Raw genomic sequence first — 14,489 nt, 5'->3', positions numbered from 1 at the left:
AGTACCATCAGGACCAAGAGGTGTGCCATCTGTAAGTGACAATTTTTCTGAAGAAGATAATGGTGTAGGACATGGTGTACAATTATTCATGCCCACTCTATTAAGCAAGTCAGCGGCATATTTTTCTTGTGTTAAGACCAATGTACCATGAACTTTCTTAACTTCCATGCCCAAAAAGAAGTGAAGATCACCTATATCTTTGAGAGAAAAATCTTGGCTTAAATCTTTTAGTAGAGCAGAGATTGCCTGGTCTGAGGAACTGGTCACAATAATATCATCCACATATATCAACATAAAAATAGTGATGCCTGACTTGTTGTAGAGAAACAAGGATGTATCTGCTTTGGATGATATAAAGCCAAGACTGTGAAGTTTAGAGCTAAGCCGAGAGTACCATGCACGAGGAGCTTGTTTTAAACCATAGAGAGCTTTGTCAAGTCTGCAAACATGATGTGGAGCTTGAGGATCTTCAAAACCAGGAGGTTGTTCCATATAGACTTCCTCTTCCAGAACACCATGTAAGAACGTGTTCTTCACGTCTAGCTGTCGTAAGCTCCAACCACGAGAGATTGAAATAGCCAACACAAGAAGGATAGTAGCTGCTTTGACAATAGGACTAAAAGTTTCCTCATAGTCAATACCATAACGTTCTTTGAAACCTTTTGCAACAAGGCGGGCTTTATACCTGTCAACTACCATCTGACTTTTTATTGATGCGGTAGACCCATTTGCAATCAATCAAGTTCTTGTTAGAACTAGGGGGTACAAGGTGCCAAGTTTTGTTATGCATAAGTGCCTGATATTCTTCTTTCATAGCATGATGCCAATTTTTATCACGAATTGCCTCAGAAAGATTTTGTGGTACTCCTGTAACAGTAAGCATTCCATAACGAACAGTACCATCGGTAAAAATTCTTGGTTGGCGTATACCTTTTTTGTAGACGGGTGCGAGCAGCAATAGGAAGATCTTGTGTAGCAACAAGAGGCGTTGCAGGGCTCGGTGGCGCAGAAGATCCTGTTGGGCTACTGTTGTCAGACACTGAATCAGATCGGCTTGGAGCAAGGGATCCGGGTGTAGCAGTGTGGCCACCACGTGATGTAGAAGATCCGGAGGAGGGAGAACCCTGAGGTGTCCTGTCTGATGACATGGAGACACTTGATTCGCGCGCAGAGGAACACATGGGCGAGCGGACGCAGTCGGCGCATTGGATGCCGGGTGACGCGACGTGGCATCGCTAGACACACCAGTCTGCTGCAGGGAGAATGTTTGCTCCTGATCTGAGGCAGAATCCAGAGCAGAATCATCATGAGGATCGTCAGGAGGCTGAAAAATGCTAGATGCACCCAACTCTTGGTCAATTTCTGAGTTTGTTTGATCATTTCCTGTATTTTCCTCACTGGTTTCTTCTGTATTTGTATCAGCGGATGCCTCAGACATTGTGACCTGTGGATGGTTAGCAACAATAGGAACAACAAACATGTGGTCATTATTAGTGTGCACCCCCTCATTATCGGATGGACTATTATGAGGTAATAAAAGGATTTCCTCACGAAGACGTGAACCAGCATTAGGATGAAGAAGAGCAAAGGGAAAAACATTCTCATCAAACACAACATCACGTGAGATGTAGACACGACCACTGGATATATCAAGACATTTGACCCCTTTATGTCGAGGACTGTAGCCTAAGAAAACACATCGCTTGGAGCGAAACGAGAGTTTTTGTTTGTTATAAGGGCGAAGGTTTGGCCAACATGCACACCAAACACACGAAGAGATTCATAGTTGGGTTTGACATGGAGTAGTACTTCCGTAGGACTCATGTGATTGAGTATCTTGGTAGGGAGCAAATTAATGAGATATGTGGCGGTGAGAAAGGCTTCATCCCAAAATTTAAGAGGCATTCATGCATGAGAAAGTAAGGCAAGGCCAACCTCAACAATGTGTCGATGTTTATGTTCAGCTGAACCATTTTGTTGATGGGCGTGAGGACAAGACACATGATGTGTAATGCCAACTTTTTGGAAGAAGGCATTGAGTTTTTCGTATTCACCACCCCAACCAGTTTGCATGGTAATTATTTTTCGACCAAATTTCCGTTCAACAAGTTATTGGAAATTAAGAAAGACCTGATAAACATCAGAACGCTTCTTAAGCAAATATATCCAAGTAAATTTTCTAAAATCATCAATAAAGCTCACATAATATAAGTGTTTCCCAACAGAAGCTGGAGCAGGACCCCATACATCAGAGAATATTTGTTCCAATGGAACAGTAGACACACTAGTAGAGATGGGATAGGGAAACTAATGGCTTTTAGCTTGCTGACATGGATCACATACATAAGGATTTATTTGTGGATCATAAGGGAGTTTATTCTTCCGAAGTACTTGTTGAACAATAAAATAGGATGGATGCCCTAGACGATTATGCCATATGGATGAAGTGGGTTTGATGGTGATGAAGGCACACTTGGGAGACCTCGTGAAGAAGGGCATAATCGGGTAGAGACCACCATGGCAAGGACCTTTAAACAGTCTGTCCCTCGTGACCTGATCCTTGATCAAAAAGAAGAAAGGATGAATTTCAAGAAATATATTGTTGTCTAAGGCAAGTTGATGAGAAGATAAAAGATTTTTTGGATGCACTAGGAACATGCAAAATATTGTTAAGAGAAATAGAATTATGAGGGGTGTGCAAAGTAGAATGACCAACACGTGTCATTGCCATACCATTTCCATTTGCCGTATGGACTTGATCACGTCCACTGTAATTTTCCCGAGTGGTCAATTTGTGTAATTCTCCGGTGACGTGATTTGTTGCTCCTGTAGCAACATACCAGTTTGTATCCACTTCAAGATGTGCACCCTTGTCATCCGAGTGAGAGTCATCATCATCACCATTGTCAGAATACCTCCACCAACAATCACGTGATGGGTGCCCATATTTTTTGCATATCTGACATGTAATATCCTGGCGAGGAGAAGGTATGCGACCATGGCCACGACCACGACCATGACCACCTCTCTGTGGATTACGACCATGTGTTGGATGTGTCTGCTGCGGACGACCACGGTATTGCCCATATCCACCACGAGATTTTTGACGATAATTATTATTGGAGGAACGTCCTCGTGTAGCAGCATTAGCGGAAGACTGAAAACCCCCAACGGTTTGATCTGACTCGGCAAGCATTTGCTGCCTGTAATCATATGCCGTAAGCTGTGCACAAACATCAGCAAGAGTGGTGGTAGGAACAGCGTTAATAGAGGCAACCACAGAGTTATATTCTCCATCAAGACCACCAAGGATATACTCCTTCAGTTCATCATCATCAATTAGCCGACCAGCTGCAGCAAGTTCTGAAGCAAAACTTTTCATCAAAGCAATATATTTATCTGCAGGCATATCACGCTTCTTTGTATTCACAAGTTCTCCACGCAACATATTGATGCGTGCCTTGGATTGTGAGGCAAACGAGGCTTCAATTGCAGCCCAGATTTCAACAGCATGTTCTAACGCAAAAAATTGAGCAAGAACATCCTTACTTATTGATTTTGTGAGATAGCTCACGACTTGTTGATCCCTCTCAATCCAGGCTTCGTAGGCCGGATTCGACACAGTGGTCCTCGTGCTTTCAGCCTCAACCTCCAATGTTTTTGCAGGTGCTGAATCGGAACCATCAAGTAGCCCCATGACTCGAGCACCGCGAAAGGCAGGAAGAACCTGCATCTTCCAGTAGATGTGATTTTCCTGAGAGAGTTTCTCCGAGGGAGGAGATCCCAGAAGCGCCGCCAGTGTTGAAGAGGAGGTCACCATGGGGAAGGAGGGAGGGAATCGATCGATGATCTTGACCAGCGATCAGGTTTTTGGTGTGTGTGTTTGGCTAGATCAGATCGCTAGACCTCGGAAGAGGTGGCTCTGATTCCATGTGGAATTGCAGGAAACGGGATACCTTCTCAGGTCCTGGTTGCGTGTTGATATAGATGGGAAGAGCCCCCATTATGGCGTTACAGAGGAGACCGATCGTTGGTGTACTACACCATATGAAAGGTTCAGAAACGGACGCTAGATTCAGTTACAAGAAGTCCAACAGTAAGTTGCCCCCACACAGTGAGGCTGGTCGTAGTGGGAGTAACATAGGTAGTAACATAGATGCCACATAAGCAAAAATGGTGAGGTGGCAAGTAGTTAATGAGGAGAGAGGCAAATAGAGTAACATAATATGTTACCATCACATAGCGGTTTTCAATGCAAAATGAGTCTACAAAGTAATAAATGAAGACACCTATGTTACCACACATATGACACTACCCACTATAGAGGTAGTAACATAGAGTAGTAACATATGTATGTTACTACTCTAAGTTACTCCCCACTATGACTAGCGTGAGAGGGCTCCGGGAGTGCTATGCGATGACCACTGGGTGCTATAAGGGCGCCACTGCAACATAGGGCAAATAGCAAACAGTTAGAAAATGTTTGGGACGCCGACAAGTTTCGACACGAGTCATGTTCCCAAGCCTCGGGTCACAGTGAGCCATCTAGGGCGTCCGTTACACATGGATCCAATGTCGGAGGCGACCGATTCAATGAGCGCTTCAGCTAGTCAACGCCTAGCGCCGTCAATTTTTAAAAATCAAGTTACTCTGCTAACAACATTTCTTATCCTCAACTAAAAAAATGGCAGATTACATTAATTTTCACATCATTTCAGGCGGAGACCTTGGCAGGAGCTTGCGGAGCTGTGGCGAGAAATGACCGAGTAATTTTATCGCAGCGGCAACATGGCCTATGGTTCATGTAGCATCAGTGGTTTCGGCAGAGATAAAGGCTATTCGGTATGGCCTTATTCTAGCTTCAAATATCGGGTGCTCCAATTTAATCATTGAATCAGATAGTTTAAATGCATTGGAGGCAGTTTCAGACCTTGATGCTTACATGGGTCCCGATGTGCCAATCATCACCGAGACTAGTCTATTGGCGATGGACTTTTCAAATGTCAGCTTTGTTCATTGCGGAAGGGAAGCCAATCTTTTTGCTGATTGTTTAGCAAAGCATTGCTTTAGTCTTGGTTTATCTCAATTTTGGGACTCCAATCCCCCTGACTTTATTCTTCCACATATTGTAAATGACATGGCTATTATATGAGGAATAAAGTTATTTTTGTTCAAAAAAAAATGGCAGATTATTTTTTAAAAATTGCTGAGTTGCATGCACACTTGTCACGCACATACATACTGTCAAAGACAGGAAACGTAAAATTTGTGTTTGTCAAAGACATTTCGCTCAAAGGAAGAAACTGAAATTTGTGCTTGTTGGGTTTATGACACTGTTGAGTGCTGAGCTACTGAAATGGGCATTACAGTTGCTCAACATTAGCAAAGGATACAAGATGGTTTTCATTATCCCACACGCTGCAACGACAAAAATTCCATTCCAATGTTATTTCATTAAGATAATGCTGCATTATTCTAACAGCTTATTGTCACACCAATTCATCAACTCTTAGGTTTTCCGTGTACTAGATAATAATAATAAATGAGCTGGTGTCCTAGATAATACAAACTTGCTGGAACCGCCTCGCCTAAAAATGAATTGATGCAACTGCTAATGTTGGTGCATTAGCGTTTACATGAACGCTAAATTTAAACATTAGAAAAAATAGAGCAAACCCCACAATAGAAAGCCTGTATACTACATTCTCGCTTACTACTTGCACTTGCATTCAACGTACATACAAGTTCAGAAAACCACCGTTGAAACAATACTTTTGAAAATTATCTTCACCGAGGACGAGCCAACCATGTTGTCCCTAAGTTGCTGGGCTATTGTTTCTTGCTCATTTTTGGTCCTTGGAAACAAGCCTCCTACCAGATTAGGCAGTGCGTCCATTGCCTCGCAATCCTTGCATGGTTCATCATCTTCTTTCAAAATAACAGTTTTCAAGTTTGGTGCTCGATCCATCACCTCACGTACAAATAACATATGTTGCTCCATGAGGGGACTAAAGTTGGTCACATGAAGCTCTCTGAGTTTCCACTTGTTACAGCTTGTGAACCCAGCCACCTTCCAAGAAGGTTTCACTCTTTGAATGCCAACGCGCTCCCAATATAGTACCAGACATGGATGTTCAAACACCTGTATCCAAGAACCAAGACCTAATAATTACATAAAGTACATATAGTAGCTAGTATTCCCAGGAGATTCTATTCTGAAATCTATCAAGCGATGATATCAATAACCAGGAAGGAAATACATAAATCTATTCAACTAACAATCGAGAGAAAGGAATAAGTAAAATTAGTACCTCAATATCAAATATCTCAACACTCGGAGCAGCTTCAAGGAGATTTATTGTCCATAACAGGTCAAACTCAACATATATGCCATGAATAGACAGCTTCCTTAGGTTGCTGAATGCGGCCCGGAGTTGCTTGCTTTCCGGCAGGATCCAAAGCTGGTCAACAGACAAATCAAGGAAGAAATCAACGAAACATTCCTAGCAATAATAAAGGTAAGCAAATATCTTGATCAAGACATGAAACAGCAAAAAAATAAAAAAGGAGCATACGCTCCTAATTAACCCTGTAACTTCAAAATTCCCAGTGATGAAATTAGAAGCACGTCGCACAATCTATACTGAAATGGTACGAAATTACCTTTTCTCCTTGGAAATTTAAGGTCAGGGTATGAATTTCGGTGGCACCATCTAAAAGCTGGCTTAAACTAAACCCCGAGTGCTCAAGGTCTGCACCACACACAAGGAATAACTCCTTAAGGGACGGGACATAACCAAAATGCAAGGGGGGCTCACAGTGCATCCACGCCTCCCAACTGAGCAGCTCTAGTTTGGGAAGGCAGAGCACCTCAAGCCTCTTCAAGTAGGAATAGCGGACTTCAAGAACCCTGAGAACCGAATTCGGCGCGTCTACCTGCCACACCGAGCAGTCGCCGACATCACAGTGTTCCAGACTAAGGTGCTGCAGCTGCTTGCAGCAATCAAATAAGACGTTATGTATATCCCTCTCAGCAAAGCGCAGGTTGTAAAGCTGGAGCCTTGTGAGGCAAGGAAGTATATTAGGATAGGCGCTGAAGAACCCGTCCACGTCCCGTGCTTTCCGTAGCATGTCTCCACCTTTGCAATCGTAATCCTTGTCGTCCGCAATGGTGAGGTCCAGTTCTTTTATCATGCCGTTGTCAATGGCGTCACGGACCAGCGGGCCAATATCATGCGAGTAATTGCCAATCAGGTAGATCTCAAGGGACGTTCTGGAGACTCTGCTGCTGCCTTTGATGCGCAAGAAACTCCTAGCAGCTCTTGTCAGTGATGCCATTGCTTCATCTATGTGTTGCGCTGGTATTTGAGAATAAAAATATATCTGCTGCCCAGCAGCAACAGGGTAATCTGGGCATGGGGCGGGCAGGAAATCCCTAACATGGAGGTTAAGGTCGGGGAGCAGCCATGGCAGGCTCCTCCAGCGCGTCGACAGAGCGCTGGTCCTTGCGGCCGTCGCAAGGTCCACACTCCCCAAGATGGAGAGCAGGATGTCGTCAGTCAGGGCACCCAGCCTATCTTCGTCTTGTGGCTTCTGCGACAAAACAAGATCATACGTGAATACGTATTTGATTTGAATTGAAACCCCAAAAGAAGAGAAGCTAGCAAGAGCTTACGCACATTATTCTGCTCCATGGACGATAATAATAAGCTCTGAACCGTGGATGTCATGAGGCAAAGCTGCCGTCTTTACTGGAAGGGAGGGCGGAGGAGGTCCGACTAGAACACGAATTGGAACCCGGAGGCGATTAGGTCCTGTTACTCCGAGATGGAACCGTGCAAGCAGTAGCCGTCGTGCCACCGCCATGATTCATGTACAGTCTCCATGGTAATACAAATACAGGGGCGGCGGATCTAGATGTATGTCCGACCTAGCGGGATTGATCGATAGATTTAAGTCCAACAACAAAGAGTATTGAAGCTGTAGTGCATGAGAAGAAACGACCTAGCTGCGCGTACCTCAGGCTCAGAGGAAGGAAGTATGGAAGGAGACCCAATGGCCAAACACTGGACGGGGCAGCTGGATGTCCCGGCGGCCGGCGGCCGAGGAAGAAAGGGGAACGGCGATGGAGGCGGCGATTGTTTCGCCGGCGGCGGTGCGCGCCCCCGAGAGGTTGGATTGAGGCTAAGGTAGAATCGGCACGGCGACGGCGGCAGCTGTAGGTAGATCCGCCGCGTCGCGTTGGGAGGAATACAAGGAGCGAGAGCAGGGAGGGCAGGGAAAGGGGAAAGAGGGAGCCGAAAAAAGAGGTAAAGGTACTACACGGTCGGTCGACCGACTGCTGTCCCAAATCGGTCGCGTTGCCAGGCCCACGATTGCTCCTACCTGAACTCGAGAGCGCCGGTTAAGCGAATAAAAAGGTGGCTCGCAGATACTCCCTCCGTTAAGCGAATAAAAAGGTGGCTCGGAGACTCAACTTTGTACTAACATCTACTCCCTCCGTCCCGAAAAACATGTCGCGACGGCATTTTTACAAAAAAAACCCTCTAGCTTCTCCCGACCAAACCCGCGCTCCTCGTCATCCTCCTCCGACAGAAGCAGCAGCTGCGCTGCTCTCCGCCGCTGCAGCTTCCCTGCTCCCCGCCGCCGCAGCCGCCCTACTCCCCGCCACCGCAGCCCCCCTGCTCCCCCGCTCTCCCGCCGCAACTGCCTCCTGCTCCGCTGCCGCAGCTGCCGCCCGCCTGCCTCCCCAAACTCCCCCCTTCCTCAAAAAGATCTTCGATTTCCCCAGTTACCGCCGCGCTCTGCTCCGGCTGCGCCGGAACTGCCGTCGAAGAGCCCGGAGGCGCCGGATCCGGACCACCAATAACAACCTAAAGGCCGACGAGCAGCCAGGTGTCGTCCTTGCCGTCAACGACGACGGTGCCGTCGACGCCACGGAGCGAGGGCGAGATCCTCCAGTCGGCCAACGTCAAGAGTTTCGCCTTCACGGAGCTGATTTTCAGCTGCTTTTGCTGCCCCTGATAGCGCCGGCACCGTGCGGCTGTACGAGGGCCGCGTCCGGCACTCGCGCCGGCGGCCGGCGGGGCACGCCTTCGAGTACGCCGTGCGCTACGCCCTCGTGGACCTCGACCACCTCGTTCACCGCCCAGGGGCCCGGGTCAGTCACTTCCCCGGCCAATCCCTTATCCTCTCTCCGCATTTCTTTCCCCTCGTGCAGCTCCGGTGCTGATTGGATCATGCGCGGTGCTTGAATTCTTCTGTTCGGATGGCTCGCGCCCGTCGCGGCGAGGCTGGCCAAGCTCGGCCCGCCGGGGAAGCTCGCGGCCGGGCTGCTCACCAAGGTAGCGGGCGGCGAGCGCAGGGGGCCGGAGCTGCCGCAGGCGGTCGGGTCGCTGGCATCCGTCGCCGGGGAGGCCTTCTTCCTGCCGCTCTACGACCTCTTCCTCACCTACGGCGGCGTCTTCCGCCTCAACTTCGGGCCCAAGGTGAGCTCGCCATTAACCCAATTGCCCCCAAAATTTCAGTCTTCTGAAAGCTGCCATGTTGCTAATGCTCTGCGCCTTCTTTTTCATCTGCTTCCTCCAGTCTTTCCTTATCGTCTCTGATCCGGATGTAGCTAAGCATATCCTGAGGGACAACTCCAAGGCTTATTCCAAGGTTTGGTTCTAGTCATTTCCGAACAGTAGAGAAATGTTTCAGAAGGCTTCAGAAATCAGCAGGATGCATGTTTGATTCAGTACTTGTTTGATCATGGTGGGTGCAGGGTATCCTTGCGGAGATACTGGAGTTTGTGATGGGCACCGGCCTGATCCCGGCTGATGGGGAGGTCTGGCGTGTTCGACGGCGTGCCATTGTACCAGCATTACATTAGAAGGTTCAGCTATCATATCTACAGTACCTAGCTACTGTCAGAACAGGACACTGTATATCTATAGCTTCATTTTAGAAATTTAATTAGTGCATTTCTAAAATGGCAAAGATTATGGCGCAAAGATTAGTTACATCACATCAAGCATGCCATGCCATCATTGATTCTGTTTTTGATGGCACTGAATCTTGAAAATACTAGCAGAAGTGATATTGTGAACCACTGGGCCCCAAGGAGATACCATCATCAGTAGATATCTACAGTTTTATTACTGGAGCCACCATACAAACCATGCAAACCTCATATTCTTTTGTTAGCTGAGAAGATCTGCTCTAGCATTTAGCAGAAGGATTACCACCACTACTATCTTATGATGTGTAGGTACTTAGAAGTTAATTAGGATCTTAGCTTAGAAGACCTGCTCTAGCACTAAGCAGAAGTTAATTTGGAGTACTATGACTTTTTGACAGTCTGTAAAACAGGGCACTTGCTTCGCAGGAAAATTGAAACTGAAAAATTGCAAGAGTTTTGCTTCATTTGGAGTACAAGTCCAAACCTGTATTGACAATACATGTTCTATTTTTCTATTGTTGATCAGATCCATATTGTCCTAAATTGCAAAGTAAGTTAGCACAAATTCAGTTTTAATCCAAATTATTCAAATAAATCCAAATACTTTAAATTAATTCAAATAACTAAAATTAATCCAAATCAATTCAAATAATTCAAATTCCAAATAACCCAAATTCCAATAAATTCCAATAAGGAGTTTATATACAAGGATTAGACAAGGCATACACAAGGGCATGACATAAGGGCATCTTTGTCCCCTCTTGACACAAGACATACACAAGGAGCACCTAACTACATGACATAAGGGCCTCTTTGTCCCCTCTTGACTACATTCTTTTCCTTTCTCTGGCCACTTCTTCCCTTCCCTTCCCTTCCCTTTTCTTTCTTTTCCCTTCTCTAGCTAATTCTTTCCTTTCATTTTCTTTTCCTATTGCAATTTCCATTTCTTCTATAATGGCCCTAGTATCTGTTGGAAATATGCCCTAGAGGCAATAATAAATTGATTATTATTATATTTCCTTGTTCATGATAATCGTTTATTATCCATGCTAGAATTGTATTGATAGGAAACTCGGATACATGTGTGGATACATAGACAACACCATGTCCCTAGTAAGCCTCTAGTTGACTAGCTCGTTGATCAATAGATGGTTACGGTTTCCTGACCATGGACATTGGATGTCGTTGATAACGGGATCACATCATTAGGAGAATGATGTGATGGACAAGACCCAATCCTAAGCCTAGCACAAAGATCGTGTAGTTCGTTCGCTAAAGCTTTTATAATGTCAAGTATCATTTCCTTAGACCATGAGATTGTGCAACTCCCGGATACCGTAGGAATACTTTGGGTGTGCCAAACGTCACAACGTAACTGGGTGGCTATAAAGGTACACTACAGGTATCTCCGAAAGTGTCTGTTGGGTTGGCACGAATCGAGACTGGGATTTGTCACTCTGTGTGACGGAGAGGTATCTCTGGGCCCACTCGGTAGGACATCATCATAGTGTGCACAATGTGATCAAGGAGTTGATCACGGGATGATGTGTTACGGAACGAGTAAAGAGACTTGTCGGTAACGAGATTGAACAAGGTATCGGGATACCGACGATCGAATCTCGGGCAAGTATCGTACCGATAGACAAAGGGAATTGTATACGGGATTGATTAAGTCCTTGACATCGTGGTTCATCCGATGAGATCATCGTGGAGCATGTGGGAGCCAACATGGGTATCCAGATCCCGCTGTTGGTTATTGACCGGAGAACGTCTCGGTCATGTCTGCATGGTTCCCGAACCCGTAGGGTCTACACACTTAAGGTTCGATGACGCTAGGGTTATAAAGGAAGTTTGTATGTGGTTACCAAATGTTGTTCGGAGTCCCGGATGAGATCCCGGACGTCACGAGGAGTTCCGGAATGGTCCGGAGGTAAAGATTTATATATGGGAAGTCCTGTTTTGGTCACCGGAAAAGTTTCGGGGTTTATCGGTAACGTACCGGGACCACCGGGAGGGTCCCGGGGGTCCACCAAGTGGGGCCACCAGCCCCGGAGGCTTGCATGGGCCAAGAGTGGTAAGGGACCAGCCCTTGAGTGGGCTGGTGCACCTCCCACAAAGGCCCAAGGCGCAGCAAAAGGAGGAGAAGGGGAAACCCTAGGCTTAGATGGGCCCTAAGGCCCACCCTAAGGGGCGCCCCCCTCTCCCCTCTTGGCCGCCCCCCCTTTTCCCATCTAGGGCTGCCGCCCCCCTAGGGGTGGGAACCCTAGAGGGGGCGCACCCTCCTCCCCTTCCCCTATATATATGAGGCCTAGGGGCTGCTCAATGGATATGAGTTCCTCTCCTCTAGTTGGCGCAGCCCTACCTCTCTTTCTCCTCGTCTCTTGCGGTGCTTGGCGAAGCCCTGCTGGAGTACCACGCTCCTCCACCACCACCACGCCGTCATGCTGCTGCTGGATGGAGTCTTCCTCAACCTCTCCTTCTCCCCTTGCTGGATCAAGGCGTAGGAGACGTCACCGGGCTGTACGTGTGTTGAACACGGAGGTGCCGTCCGTTCGGCACTAGGATCTTCGGTGATTTGGATCACGACGTGTACGACTCCATCAACCCCGTTCTCTTGAACGCTTCCGCTTAGCGATCTACAAGGGTATGTAGATGCATTCTCCTTCCCCTCGTTGCTGATTTCTCCATAGATTGATCTTGGTGATACGTAGGAAAATTTTGAATTTCTGCTACGTTCCCCAACAGTGGCATCATGAGCTAGGTCTATGCGTAGTTACTATGCATGAGTAGAACATAAAGTAGTTGTGAGCGTTGATTTTGTTCAATATGCTTACCGTTACTAGTCCAATCTTGATTCGGCGGCATTGTGGGATGAAGCGGCCCGGACCAACCTTACACGTACGCTTACGTGAGACCGGTTCCACCGACTGACATGCACTAGTTGCATAAGGTGGCTGGCGGGTGTCTGTCTCTCCCACTTTAGTCGGATCGAATTCGATGAACAGGGTCCTTATGAAGGGTAAAGAGCAATTGGCATATCACGTTGTGGTTTTGTGTAGGTAAGAAACGTTCTTGCTAGAAACCCATAGCAGCCACGTAAAACATGCAAACAACAATTAGAGGACGTCTAACTTGTTTTTGCAGGGTATGCTATGTGATGTGATATGGCCAAGAAGAATGTGATGAATGATATGTGATGTATGAGATTGATCATGTTCTTGTAATAGGAATCACGACTTGCATGTCGATGAATATGACAACCGGCAGGAGCCATAGGAGTTGTCTTTATTTATTTATGACCTGCGTGTCAACATAAACGTCATGTAATTACTTTACTTTATTGCTAACCGTTAGCTGTAGTAGTAGAAGTAATAGTTGGCGAGACAACTTCATGAAGACACGATGATGAGGATCATGATGATGGAGATCATGGTGTCATGCCGGTGACGATGATGATCATGGAGCCCCGAAGATGGAGATCAAAAGGAGCAATATGATATTGGCCATATCATGTCACCATTTGATTGCATGTGATGTTTATCATGTTTATACATCTTATTTGCTTAGAACGACGGTAGTAAATAAGATGATCCCTCTTTAAAAATTTCAAGAAAGTGTTCTCCCTAACTGTGCACCGTTGCGAAAGTTCGTCGTTTCGAAGCACCACGTGATGATCGGGTGTGATAGATTCTTACGTTCGAATACAACGGGTGTTGACGAGTCTAGCATGTACAGACATGGCCTCGGAACACATGCAAACACTTAGGTTGACTTGACGAGCCTAGCATGTACAGACATGGCCTCGGAACACAGAAGACCGAAAGGTCGAGCATGAGTCGTATAGAAGATACGATCAACATGAAGATGTTCACCGATGTTGACCAGTCCGTCTCACGTGATGATCGGACACGACCTAGTTGACTCGGATCATGTAATCACTTAGATGACTAGAGGGATATCTATCTGAGTGGGAGTTCATAAGATGAACTTAATTATCCTGAACATAGTCAAAAGATCTTTGCAAATTATGTCGTAGCTCGCGCTTCAGTTCTACTGTTTAGTTATGTTCCTGGAGAAAATTTAGTTGAAAGTTGATAGTAGCAATTATGCGGACTAGGTCCGTAAACTGAGGATTGTCCTCATTGCTTCTTAAAAGGCTTATGTCCTTAATGCACCGCTCAGTGTGCTGAACCTCGAACGTCGTCTGTGGATGTTGCGAACATCTGACATACGCATTTGATAACTACGTGATAGTTCAGTTAAACGGTTTAGAGTTGAGGCACCGAAGACGTCTTGAAACATCGCGAAACATATGAGATGTTTCGAGGGCTGAAATTGGGATTTCAGGCTCGTGCCCACGTCAAGAGGTATAAGACCTCCGATGATTTTCTTAACCTACAAACTAAGGGAGAAAAGCTCAATTGTTGAGCTTGTGCTCAGATTGTCTAAATACAACAATCATTTGAATCAAGTGGGAGTTGATCTTCCAGATGAGATAGTGATGTTTCTCCGAAGTCATTACCACCAAGCTGCTAGAGCTTCGTGA

The 14,489-nt window shown here is 46.3% G+C and overlaps 2 protein-coding genes and 1 pseudogene across 2 annotated transcripts; all 3 read right to left on the bottom strand.

Moving 5' to 3' along the window:
• Nucleotides 1-1,044: 1,044 nt before the first annotated feature.
• LOC147985923 (uncharacterized) lies at nucleotides 1,045-3,820 on the bottom strand. The gene is made up of 2 exons (XM_087541799.1): nucleotides 2,841-3,820; nucleotides 1,045-1,444 (listed from the first exon to the last, which is right to left on the bottom strand). Exons 1-2 carry the CDS (start codon nucleotides 3,818-3,820, stop codon nucleotides 1,045-1,047), a joined length of 1,380 nt encoding a protein of 459 aa, XP_087397925.1.
• Nucleotides 3,228-3,343, bottom strand: LOC125528923 (small nucleolar RNA Z247; annotated as a pseudogene).
• A 1,689-nt stretch (nucleotides 3,821-5,509) lies between the features above and the next one.
• LOC125538759 (F-box protein At4g22280-like) lies at nucleotides 5,510-8,313 on the bottom strand. The gene is made up of 5 exons (XM_048702047.2): nucleotides 8,019-8,313; nucleotides 7,680-7,930; nucleotides 6,664-7,593; nucleotides 6,312-6,461; nucleotides 5,510-6,142 (listed from the first exon to the last, which is right to left on the bottom strand). The coding sequence occupies exons 2-5, from the start codon at nucleotides 7,728-7,730 to the stop codon at nucleotides 5,747-5,749; spliced, it is 1,527 nt and encodes a 508-aa protein (XP_048558004.2). The 5' UTR covers nucleotides 7,731-7,930; nucleotides 8,019-8,313; the 3' UTR covers nucleotides 5,510-5,746.
• Nucleotides 8,314-14,489: the final 6,176 nt, after the last annotated feature.

This window comes from Triticum urartu, chromosome 2A (genome assembly GCF_056163025.1).
Source record: "Triticum urartu cultivar PI428250 chromosome 2A, HENAU_Tu73, whole genome shotgun sequence".
NCBI classification, from domain to species: domain Eukaryota; kingdom Viridiplantae; phylum Streptophyta; class Magnoliopsida; order Poales; family Poaceae; genus Triticum; species Triticum urartu.
Note: the sequence above shows the minus strand (reverse complement) of the source record. Positions and strands in the feature narration are given on the sequence as shown.